The 12,321-nt window shown below is 50.4% G+C and overlaps 2 protein-coding genes across 5 annotated transcripts; both read left to right on the plus strand.

Moving 5' to 3' along the window:
- Positions 1-134: 134 nt before the first annotated feature.
- DCTN3 (dynactin subunit 3) lies at positions 135-6,292 on the plus strand. Of its 3 annotated transcripts, XM_059141704.1 has the most exons (7): positions 135-289; positions 1,584-1,668; positions 2,395-2,481; positions 4,052-4,135; positions 5,076-5,134; positions 5,725-5,784; positions 5,979-6,292. In XM_059141704.1, exons 1-7 carry the CDS (start codon positions 194-196, stop codon positions 6,066-6,068), a joined length of 561 nt encoding a protein of 186 aa, XP_058997687.1. In that variant the 5' UTR covers positions 135-193; the 3' UTR covers positions 6,069-6,292. The 3 variants fall into 3 exon arrangements, with proteins under 3 accessions (XP_058997687.1, XP_058997688.1, XP_058997690.1); XM_059141705.1 differs by lacking the exon at positions 2,395-2,481; XM_059141707.1 differs by lacking the exon at positions 5,725-5,784 and having other exon boundaries at positions 5,920-5,982.
- A 1,450-nt stretch (positions 6,293-7,742) lies between these two features.
- Positions 7,743-10,085, plus strand: RPP25L (ribonuclease P/MRP subunit p25 like). Of its 2 annotated transcripts, none has more exons than XM_059141708.1 (2): positions 7,743-7,852; positions 9,261-10,085. In XM_059141708.1, exon 2 carries the CDS (start codon positions 9,295-9,297, stop codon positions 9,784-9,786), a length of 492 nt encoding a protein of 163 aa, XP_058997691.1. In that variant the 5' UTR covers positions 7,743-7,852; positions 9,261-9,294; the 3' UTR covers positions 9,787-10,085. The 2 variants fall into 2 exon arrangements, with proteins under 2 accessions (XP_058997691.1, XP_058997692.1); XM_059141709.1 differs by lacking the exon at positions 7,743-7,852 and adding an exon at positions 7,913-8,089.
- Positions 10,086-12,321: the final 2,236 nt, after the last annotated feature.

Here is a 12,321-nt window from a genome sequence, read left to right on the forward strand (position 1 = left end):
TTGCCTAGGTAACCAGACGGCGTTTGACATCTTTCACCGGCCCAGTCGGTCACTTCCGGCATCGGAGGGCTGAATCGTGACGCCACTTCCCGTATCGTGGTTCACCCACGCACTCGGATTAGCCAACCTTCTCTATTTGGCCGGATGTCCCGCCTTCTGGCTGATCCCCGGCTGAGGCGGGGTGGCAGTAGCTATGGCGGCTGTGACCGATGTGCAGCGGCTACAGGCCCGTGTGGAGGAACTGGAGCGCTGGGTGTATGGGTCGGGCGGGCCGCGCGGCTCGCGGAAGGTGAGCGATCTGTTTTCCAGTGCTCTCTTTTTGGGGCAGAGCTAGAGCGGTCTACTGGCCTGGTCCCTGGGATGGATGCTACCACTCCAGTTTCATCTCCCGCAGCCTGGCTTTTGACATAATAAAGGTTCGAAGCCTTCCAGAGTTTATCGGACCCTCGGGGTCCATTTTCATATGGCGTGCACTTCGGGTTACTAGGACCAATTGCAATGGGCTCGGTGTGAAATGTGACTAAGACTCCTCCTCTGTCCTCGCGGACTAGCTTGGGGAGACCTAACACACTCGAGAAAACTGACTAGAGAAAGTATCGTGAAGAGCTGGAGTCCGCAGTGGAAGGGCCGTCACAGAGCGCTGCGTCATTAATTGCTAAATACTGTACAGAAAGAAGGCCATGGGACGCCAGAGGAGGCAGAGCAAAGGTGGATAAGGAAGGCCCCCGGGATGGGAGGCGAGGTCTGAAAGAGCCAGGACTAGGAGGGGAAGAGATTGGGTACCGGGTGTTGAGATATGGACCCGGACTCCTTCACACCAGTGACTGGATTTTGACAACCGTGAAGCTTAGTTCTCTCAACCCCAACCCCCTCATCCCCTTTTTACTATGAGAAGATCTTTTACTGAAGGCGGAGTGTCAGGCATTCCCTGGCGTTAAGTGCATCAGAGGTAATGATGTCTTTTTGTACATTTCCTCTGGAATTAGTTGTCAGTAACAGATTATGCCCCATTTGAGAACTGATTTCTCAAAACATGTGCTTCAGTTGACATCTATGACACGAAATCCTAATTTTCCTCCTTCCTCTGTAGCTGTTGCTACTTAGTCCTATTCGCCTCCCCATATATTTGACCCTTGCATATTGGCATTCCTTATCCTGTATTCTAAAATACAAGTTTTAGAAACCTGAGTGAGATCATGCACCTCCTATAGCCTCTCCCTTTGTTTAACACTTTAATATTGGGACTCCACACCCTCTACCCCTAAAGTCTATGTAGGTTCAGCTAGAGAGGTAGGAACCAGGGAATATAATATATAGGATATACTAATGCCCTATGAACGCAATTATAGTTAATTATCTCCCTAATCAGATTTGAAGCTTCCCAAGGATTACATGATTATTGTCCCCTTCACACTGAGGATTCCCGGAAGGTGGGGTTGCATCTCCTTTAAGGCAAAAGAAGGGGCCAGCCTACTTTGCTGGGACAAGGAGATTTGGGAGTCTGGGGAAATGAGTGTTTTTTACCCCTTTCAAGCCTTGAGTCAAGAGATGAGTCTTGGAATTAACTTTCAATCCCCTTACAGGTGGCTGATGGCCTAGTCAAGGTACAGGTGGCTTTGGGGAACATTGCCAGCAAGAGGGAGAGAGTGAAGATTCTGTACAAAAAGAGTAAGTGATTCCATAGGGTGCCTGCCTGACCTTCCTATGCCTGTGCTTCGTGGGATGTGGTCCTTGCCCTCCAGGCCAGCAAGGTCACTGGAATTGCCCTATAGGGATAGAATGTGAACATGTTTTCCTGCTGAAATGGTAAAGTGGGGTGTTGTGCTTAAACTCCAAGCCCATGATAGTGTCCTAAATTATGGGGTAAGACCTCTGCCTCAAAGATCCTCTTGGTAGAGTAAGGAGGAGAGATATGGGATTTCCATAGGCAAGGTTCAAAGGCAGGAAAGAAATTAGACCCTGAGAGCCCCATGGTCTAATTTTTTTTTTTTTTTGGCCATACCTTATTTTTTTATCCATGTCTTTTTGCTATGTCAAAGCAAGCAACCTAAAAATTGGAAAAAGCTCTGACTTGTCTTGGTGGTACTAAGGGGCAAGGGAACTTCCACCTTTGTTGAAGATAGGTCAGTGGGAAAGGTGAGGGCCCCAGAATAGTGGAGGCAATTGTGTTCCCAGTTGTAAAGGCTGAGGTTAACCAGGAGGTGGTCAGAGGAGAGAGAAAGGGAGGTGGGGCCTGATGGAGGTCTGCTGATGGGCACTGTGGTTGTCCTCTTCCCACTCAAGGCTCTCCCCAAGGTTGACCACTGACATCCTTCTAATATCCCCTAATATCCTTCATAAGACAGATTCCCCACTCCCCAGCCCCATTCCATTTTCATCTTGCTTCTTTTCTAGTTGAAGACCTGATCAAATATCTGGATCCTGAATACATTGACCGCATTGCCATACCTGATGCCTCTAAGCTGCAGTTCATATTAGCAGGTAGTGCTGGACAATGTGTGCACATGCATCTGGGGATTTTGGTTTGTGGGGGAAGCTGGGCACAGAGATGGCCATCCTGCCAGTCCTTTCATTGATAACAGCTCTGGAATCTGCTGTCTGGAATTCTGGCCTAGCTCTGTGCTGAGGCCTGAGGTCATCCTGTAGTCCTCTAGTAGGCTTTGGGTGTGGTATCATTCTGAGCCAGCTGCAGGCCATAGTGCCAGCAACAGTGGGAACTACTTCAGTGTTCTATCAGTGATCTATCTCTAGCATTTTCCTTCAGAACCTTCCTCACTTCCATTCACTAGACAGGAGAGCTTCTAGGAAAGGGTGGGAGCAGAACATTGCATTTGGGAGACGCGAGAATATTGGTATGAGTTTCAACATTTTTCTTTCATGTGAGAAAGCACTGGGATTTCATAGTTCTAGACCTGGCAATGTCTGCTACCCAGTTTAGTCAGCCACTCCATGAGGTAGGGCTTGCCAAGTATCTGTGTTTGTTCATTCATTCAAAAGATGTTTAGTGACTGATCATCTGCTGTGATCCAGACCATCCTTGGTGTGAGGTATATGGTGGTGAACCAGGACATCCCTAAACCATTGCCATGGCTCAGGTACCAAGTTCAGGAGAGCTTCTCCTACACTGACTATGGAGTCCAGCCTCTGCATCCCTCCCTGTCCACTGCCTCAGTGTCTGTCCCCTCATACATGAATAGTTACAGTCGAGTCCTCTTCCTGACCCTAGTCTTTCTCTCCATGCCTGTGATCCAGTATCCTCTTCCCCAAACACATCAATATGCTACTTTGTCTACTTTGGAACCTCAGCATCTCCATCTCTCTCCTTGCTAGAGCAAAATCCCAATTCCTTAGCCTGCCATTCAGAGCCTTCTATAGTCTGTGGATCCACCTTCCCATGCAGCTCTGTTTCCTGTGCTCTCCTTGCATCAGTTCAGCCAATTGAATTCTTTTTCCTCTATTAATTGATAAGCATCCTTGCCTCCCAACATTTGACATAATATTCATTTCTTCTTGAATGTGCTTCCTACTCGCTGCAGCCATTGAAATCACCTGTTCCAGGTCCAGTTCAGATCCTGCTCTTCTCACTGGGCTCTGTTGTTACTGCCCGAGCTCTCCAGAAGCTTGTAATTGTCCCTGCCTCTCAGGGCCACTGAGCAGAACCTGCCTGATAGTCTGGCGCATGTCTCCTCTTTCATACCATCCCAGGAGTCCTTGGGCATGGAGACCCAAGTCTGAAGTACTCTGTCTCCTGTGGTGTCAGAAGGACTTACTGAGTTTGATAATAGGAGGAAGAGGCCCTAGAGTTAAAACTTTAAGACAGGTAGGATTTGGAGAAACGTTGAGGCTCCTTGGGCTCAAGATGGCTCATACCGGAGGCATCTAGGAAAGGTGGGGGCAGAATAGGGGAATATGCACCTAGAGAAGGGGCAATGGGCAGAGTAGCTGACTCATGCTCCAGGACTCAGCCATCTCCCCTGCCATGTTCTCAGCCCCTCACATAGGAGTACCAGTGCCCAGGCTTACCTCACTGTCTTGTCTGTTTTTGCCTCAGAGGAGCAGTTTATCTTATCCCAGATTGCACTCCTGGAGCAGGTGGAGGCTTTGGTGCCCATGCTGGACAGCGCTCACATCAAAGGTACCTCTTTGGGGCTGCAGCTCTACTATTCTGCTTGGGGAGGTGGGTGGATGGCCAGGACTTCCCTGTGCCTCAGGTGCCCTGGGTTCAAACTAAGTCTATTCCTTATCTTTACCCTCATCCTGCTACCTGCATTGGGATTAAAATGGCCAGAGCAGAGTCAGTTTCAGAACCTCAGGCAGTTTGGACCTAAGGACACTAGTTTAAGTCCAGTAGTCCCCAACTCTGGGTATTCCTTCTACCTTCTTCCTCACCCTCTCAGCATCTGTTCTGCATGGTGCTGTGAAGCCCGAGTTCCTGCCAGGCTTGTGAATGTGTGTAAATTCTTCTCACCGCACTTCCCAGAGCAGTCCCTGGGCCTGTTTTTACAGGCAGACAGTGACTTTAATTGAATCCAGATATCCATCTTGTCTGTCTCTGGAGGTATTTTTTCCTAGTTCCCTATCCCCACCCCTGATCAGCTATCTGTTGTGGGTCTGACAGCCTTAAGCTGAGGACCAGCATGGTGGCCAAGGCTCTGGGTGTTGGATTCCAGGTGTCCAGCATAGGAACCTGGCATTCATCTTCAACCCACCCGCAGGATCCCTGTTCCAGGCAGACCTGGTCCCACTGGATTGAGAGCAAAGGGAGAGATCCTATGATAGGCAAAGCTTTCTTTACTTCATCCTGCTTACAGCACTGGGGTGAGGGCATGGGGCAACTCTGGGGACCTCCTCCTTGTTTTCTCCTAGGAGCCTGTATCTTCACCCACTCTGGGTCCTAGAGTAAGACTGGGGTGGGCAGGGAGCCCCGCCACCTTTAGCTGCAGTGGTCGATGAAGCCTGGCGTTTGCTTAGCTTCTCCACTCAATACTCTAATCCTGCTGAAGACCTAATAGACTATTGAGCAGTCCCAGGGGAAAGCACAAGCATCATCAGGCAGTGTGTGTTGTGTTTTACAGCTGTTCCTGAGCATGCTGCCCGCCTGCAGCGCTTGGCCCAGATCCACATCCAGCAGCAGGTATGGGAGGGGAGAGGACTTGAAGGGAAAGTAGAGGTGGTGAGGCTCTTAGTCCCAACCCGTGCTACCTGGGGAAGCAGCCTCAGGCTACCCTCATGTCAGCTCCAGGGGAAACTTGAAGATTTATCCTTTATCTTCCATCTGCCTTAGGTCTCTTGCCTCTGAGTAGGACTGTTCTGAGACACCAGAAGGTTGATAATGGGAGGTGCCCAAGAATTTCTGGGGATGGTGTGTCCTTGACTATGAGTGGAGGAGCTGTTTTCTGTTTTGTTTTGTTTTACCATCCCCAGGCCTTAGATTAATCCTTCAGAGAGGATTCAAATGTAGGGGACAGGGAAGGAGGTATATATATGTCTGTAAACTAGCAGGAATATTTCCTTAAATGAGTGGTCCACTCCCCCTTAGGACTGCTGTTAAGGTACCCATCTTGGAGCTTGATTGTGCCTTGCTAGAAATGTGCTCTTTTTGGCTCTGGGGTTAAACACTACCTTTTCTAGTCTTTATGGGGAGTGAGGGCCCCTTATAAGGCGGGAAAGTTAGTGGGAAGTGGGGACTTTATCCAGCTCCTTTGTCATACGTTGGCCCCATAGGACCAGTGTGTGGAGATCACTGAGGAGTCGAAGGCTCTCCTGGAGGAATACAACAAGACTGTATCCTTTCTGCTCGGCCAGGCCCCTAAAAGAATGCTGTCCAAAACCCTGTCCTTTTGTTCCATCTCCAGCTCTGGCTGTTTTACCCCATCCTAATGACCCTGCCTATTCCCCTCCTCCCCAATCCTTTGGCAGATGGAAGATCTCTCCACTCCCTCATTCAAGCTCTTGTTCTCACCTTGACCTGCCACCAGACGATGCTTCTCTCCAAGCAGTTTGTGCAGTGGGATGAGCTACTTTGCCAGCTAGAGGCCGCCAAGCAAGTGAAGCCAGCAGAGGAATGATGGCTGCTTCCCATTGCTGGGTGGACCAGGACAGCCAGGCTCCAGGGCCATGTGCTAAACTGCCTTTGTAACAGGGCAGAGGCAGCTCTGTATTTACTGGATTCTCAGCCTACCTGCATTCAGGTGGGGCTCTGAGGTCAGAGCTCTAGCTACTTGACGTTTGCTATTTGCACCCTTTCCCCACATCAGTGTCCTATTCCAGTGACAATAAACTATAGAAATCACTGGAGGTATGTGCCAACTTCCTGGTCTATAATGGGAATGATGGTGAAGATGAGGGTGGTAGAGGGCAGAATTGTCAGCCTTGCTAGTGGTTGGACCAGGAGCTATACTCATCCTGGTCTGGCTTTCTGGGGGGTGTAGAGCTCTCAGCAGATACTCTCATTTGATTAATATGAGTGGAAGATTTGTTTGTGCATTCATTTATTTCACATTTATCAAGTATCCTGCAAATGTCAGATACCATGCTAGGTGGGGAGGATGTGATCCCTGCCCTGCACAGACTAGCTGCAGAGATGATCAAGGAAAAGACCCATCCCACCAGTTGGGCACTGGGTCCTTTGGAGCACCAAAGAAAAAGGGATGGGGGAGGCAGCCCTGGAAGGTGATATGCAGGGTATTCCGGAGCTGGGGAGCAGCATGTGCAAAGGCAGGATCCTTGAGGTTTCTCTCTTAGGAGCTTACTTGGTGCTGTTAAGCGGGAAGAGGAGCCCAGAATAGGTTTGGTTGCAGGGCTTTGGTCTCTTTGGTGGGCATGGGCTGTTTTTGGAGTGGTGTGGGTGGGGGTGGCTGGGATAGAGACGGAGGGAGCTTGATGGAGCCTAGATGGAGATTGGTGCCTCACTCCAACAAGTGTTTGCTGCCCCCTTGTGGTCTCAGGGAGCGCTGTGGCCCCAAACCGCCCGCCACCCCACCTGCATCGTTTCGCTAGCATCTCAAATTCAGCGTGTTCTAAGATGGAAACTTGGGAGTCATCCTAGATTTTAACCTTCTTCTCAGTACAGTCACCAACTCACCAAACCTACCTCCTATTATCTCCCAACTTAATCTACTCTTCTCTTCCAACTGCTATTTGTTTTATTCTCTTAAATCATTTAACAACTATTTGAGCTTCTACTATGCGCTAAGCACCATACGAGTCTCCGTGGGCACGCCCCCGGCACCCCGCCGACTGTTCACCCGAGGTTGCAGACCAGTTTCCCCGCTCCCACCCCCTGCCAGAGTGAGCTGTGCACACAAACTGGTTTGACTGGCCCCTGATGAAAAGCCACCGTGGCTCACCATGCCCACAGGATGAGGTCGAAGCTCAGAACTCGGTGACCAACGCTCTCCCCCCGCAGCAGCAGCCACTTCAAACGGAACCTCTTGCCCCGTCAAGTGAAACCCACTGCTTCGCCTTTGCTATTGCAGGCGTTCTACTGGTGACGCCCCCCCGGCCATCTTCTCAGGGCCGGATCCTCCCCATTTTTGGGACGCGAGTCTCTGATGGTGGCTCCCCTCCGCGGGGCTCTTCTGCGCCCCGGTAGGGGTGCCCCTTCCCCAGGGCGTAACAGCGGAGACTGCCTGTATGTTCATGGTCTCAGGTTGCCCTGGCTCAGCTCACTCCTAGACGTCCAGGCCATACTCGGTTTTACCGCTGAGGCACAGCGGGCTACGGCTGGGTAGGTCACGGCCCCGCAGGCCCCGCCTCTACCCGGCGTGCGCGGCCCCGCGGCTTCGGCGCGCTCCCGGCGTGCGCGCCATCTTGGCTCCATATCGAATCGGAGGTGTGCGCAGCCGTGGCGGTGAGAGCTGGAGCGAGGCGGGTTTGGGGTCGGTGGTACGGGTGTCTGGATGTACAGGGAGGAGAGCTGAGGCAGGCTCCTTGGTGTCTGAGGCATGCTGGGCTTTGGGCCGCTCGTGGCGGTGGAGGGGGCCGTGCTGTGGACCCCGCTCTAGGAGTAGCCCACGCAGCGCTCCGCGTCAAGCCTCTGAGTTTCTGAGTGACCTGGGTTGGGAGCATCAACACTGGGAATCTCAGGGTGAGAGGTGCTCGGCCCTATTCTTAGGATTCCGGAATGGGGGGAGGGGTTCAGTTCTGTTTGAGGAGCATGTGGAGGAGGGTTCTTTGCTCTTGCCAGGCAGCTTGGAGTGTAGGAACTTCTGCGAGCGGAGTGAGGGGTCCTTGGCCCTATCTTAAGGAGCTGTGGGTGAGGGGCGCTTAGTCTTGTTTTCAAAAGTCTACGGCAGGGTTGTAACCGGGGCACAGGGACGCAAAAGCACCTGGCTCTGGGGGTCCCGAACAGAACAGATTCTGCCACTCCCGGCTGACAAAATCCAAAGGCAGAGAGATGAGTGTTGATAAAACAAGAAAGGACTTTTATTTCAGTGGATCCAGCACTGAGAAGACAGCGGACTCAGTGCTGTCTCAAAAACTGTCTTCAAATTGCTGACAGTGCTTCTGTGTTTATACAAGGAGAACGTGGGGCAACGGTCAGTCTGTAGGTGCGATGGGCAGTAAAAGGCAGGTCCATCATTGTCTTGAGACCAAAGAGGGTCTTGCTGGCCTTTAACACAGTCCTTACTGCTTGAGGGGTAGTTTTGGTTCGCATCAGGGGATGCTTTGCTTGCAGGGTCTTCTTTTTGCCTGAGTTAAAAGATAGCTAAAGGGGTGCATTGCTGGCTCAGTAAAGCATGCAACTCTTGATCTTGGGGGTTGTAGGTTGGAGCCCCACGTTGGGTGTAGAGCTTTAAAAAAAAAAAAAAAGGATGGAAGAAAGATAAACTGGAAAGAACTTTATTAGAAAGTACAGGTTGAGGTAAAAATGGAGGTACTTGAAGTCCATGTTCAAGGGCACAGCCCTGTCCCAAGGAGCTCAAGGTGAAGGAGGCTCAGTCCCAGTCCTAGGGAGCTTAGGATGAGGGGGCTTGGCCTATCCTAAAGAGACCAGTTTTTGATGAATTTGGCCCTGTGTCAGGGACTGCACGGTGGAGGGAGGCTTATGGCTATGTCCAGAAGAATGGGACATTTGGGATACTGCCCTTTCCCAGGATAAAGTAGGCATGGCACCTGTGCTGAGAAGCCAGGGATGAGGGGATACAGTCCTGTTCCTGGGAAATCTGGGTTGAGGAGCGGGACCATTTCCTGGAGAGCTGGGGTTAGAGGATGGCTTGGGGCATATTGCCCAGCATTCATCTGATACTTCCCTGCAGTGGACCGTGAAATTCAGACACAACAACAAGAGGAATGGAGCACTACCGAAAAGCTGGCTCTGTGGAACTCCCAGCACCTTCTCCGATGCCGCGGCTACCTCCTGATACCCTGGAGATGCGGGTCCGAGATGGCAGCAAAATCCGCAACCTACTAGGGCTGGCACTGGGTCGATTGGAGGGTGGTGGTGCACGGCATGTGGTGTTCTCAGGTTCTGGTCGGGCTGCAGGGAAGGCAGTCAGCTGTGCTGAGATTGTCAAGCGGCGTGTACCAGGCCTGCACCAGCTTACCAAGCTGCGCTTCCTGCAGACCGAGGACAGCTGGGTGCCAGTCTCACCTGACACAGGCCTGGATCCCCTCACGGTACGCCGCCATGTACCTGCAGTGTGGGTACTGCTCAGCCGGGACCCCTTGGACCCCAATGAGTGTGGCTACCAGCCTCCAGGAGCACCCCCTGGCCTGGGCCCCATATCAAGCTCCAGCTGTGGTCCACGACCCCGAAGAAGGGTTCGAGACACCTGGTCCTGAAGATGTGCCAAGCAAGCTGTTTTCCACGCATGAATGTCTAGGATGGCTTTGCCTCCTCAGGAAAGTCTCTTGTAACTGTTCAACATCCCCAACAAGACTTGAATTCACAGAAATGGGCCTCCCTGTCCTGCTTCCCCTTCTTTCTGGGGTGTGAAAAGGGACTGCTACGAAGAGTTAAAAGGTGTGCAGTCTCAGCTGGGGTTTACTTGGCATTCTACCTACTGTGCCTCTGTCCTTTCTTCTGACAGAGATCCAGGGAGTGGGTTAGGAAATAAACGTTCTGCCCATTTGTTTGATGAGCCTCTGCTTGACCTGCTTTGTGGAGGTGGGAATAAAGGAGGGGGAGTCCCTGTACCCTTCCATCCCACCCCTAGTTTAGGGACATTTTTCTTTTGCAGCATTTTTTTCATTGTAGTGATTTACAATGTAGTGATTAAGGTCATGGTCTCAAGTACTGACTACCTGGATTTGAATCCTAGTTCTGCCATTTGCTAGTAAGTTACTGCTTTGTGAACTTGGGCAAGTGGTACTTTGAGCCTTAGTGATCCCATCCATAACACAGGATATATGTGGGTTTTACCTCTTAAGGTTGTTATGAGGATTAAATGTAGAAATATACACATACAACTCTTAGATAACACCTGGCGTATAGTGTTATATAAATGTTAATTGCTATCATTATTAATAACTCCACTTACAAACATATTTTTTCTATCTTAAAAACAACTCACGGGGCACCTGGCTGGCTCAGTTGGAATATCAAGTGGCTCTTGATCTCAGGGTCATGAGTTCAAGCCCCATGTTAGGTGTAGAGACTACTTAAATAGATAGACTTTAAAAAAACAAAACTATAGCTTGGGGCACCTGGGTGGCTCAGTGGGTTAAGCTTCTGCCTTCAGCTCAGGTCATGATCTCAGGTCCTGGGATTGAGCCCCACATCAGGCTCTGCTCAGCAGAGAGCCTGCTTCCCCCTCTCTCTGCCTACTTGTCCTCTCTGTCAAATAAATAAATAAAATCTTAAAAAAAAAAAATAGCTCAAATTCATATCTCCTCTCCAGGTTTCATCCTTCCTTTTTATCCCTTGCTGCTCCTTTTCTGTCTCAACTTGGCCATAGATTCTTACATTCACCATGGTAAGGCAGGGGCATGAGGAGAGGTGAAGATTGCATTGGTAGGCAGGAGTCTGCAGGAACAGAGCAGGATTGTGGGCAGTGTAGATTCAGTGAAGAATTAAGTCAGGTGAGTCTCCCACTGGATTTTGAGGTCTTCAATGTATCCAGTAGACTGAGTGTCCGTTCACCAGGAAAGCACAAACTTGAGGCTCTTCTGGGCTCACATTGTGGCATGGAGGGCCCAGCAATTTGAGAGTGGTGAAATGATATTTGGCTGAGTCTAGGTGGGAGGGGTTAGGAGGTTGGGAGAAATGGGCTTTAGGGCAGGGATTAGGGGACCAAGCGTAAGGCCAGAAGGCTGTGGTCAAGCTTTGAATGCTGCATTCTGTGCTTTTCAAGGAGGTTGCCCAGTGTAATAGAGAAGACTCTGAGGGAGAGGCAAGTGATGCAGATTCAGGGGATATTAGAGACATGAAATCCTCTGAGCAGCTCCCCAGCCAGGCCTCTCAAACTCAGAAGGACAAGGAGCATCTAACACACCCCTAGAAGCTCTGACAGGCACTCTGGTGTCTTGCTAGCAACAACTGCCTGACTTCTCCCTATTCTCTTTGTGGCTAACTCGGGTTTTTGCTCCTTCCTAACTTCTGCATATTGACTTTTCTCTAAGCATCACTTGGTGTTTTCTACCATGAAAAGCTTTCCGAGTGCCACTAGTCTCCAGAACTTCAGGACCAGCCTCTTGAAGACTTTTGTTACGTACCTCAACATCCCATCCTGATCCAGTCTGCTCTAGCACTTGTAATGGTCAAGTGGAATAAACATGGTGACCGGTACTGAATGAATGCTTCAGTAAGGTGGTATCAAGCCCTGGGAGTCCTAGGAGGGGCTCCCATGTGGGCAGCACACTGAGGCACCACCTGGCAACTCCAGGATGATGGCAGGGGTATGTGTGAGGGAAACAGCTGGGGTCACAATTGGGAGGAACAGGATCTGCAGTTCCAAGAATCAGGAAATAGGCCAGAAGCTTAGAGAGGGATGACTAGTGATTCTGGGGTATTTTTCCTCCTGGGTTTCTGTGGGGCCCTATTGGAACCTAGAGGAGGAATTATAGGGAGGGAGCCAGAGAGAAGATAGGCCTTTAGAACCAGAAATCTTGACCCAACTTAGGAGGGACATAAGAGTTGTGTGTAACTGCTGATTCAGTTTCTTCCCACATTCTTAATCCACTCCAGTGTGGCTTCTGCCTCCGTAATTTCTTAGGAAAGGTTATGCTCTGGTATGAAAGGTAAGGAAGTGGAGATAGCTCTTTCCAGAAGTAGGTTTGTGAATGGGAGGAGAGGTGGTAAATGTAGAGGAATGCGGGATACAGAGAGTTTTTTATTTTAATGACTTAGAAATTTGAGCATACTTGTAGGTTGGTGGA

Source organism: Mustela lutreola, chromosome 12 (assembly GCF_030435805.1).
Source record: "Mustela lutreola isolate mMusLut2 chromosome 12, mMusLut2.pri, whole genome shotgun sequence".
In the NCBI taxonomy this organism is placed as follows: domain Eukaryota; kingdom Metazoa; phylum Chordata; class Mammalia; order Carnivora; family Mustelidae; genus Mustela; species Mustela lutreola.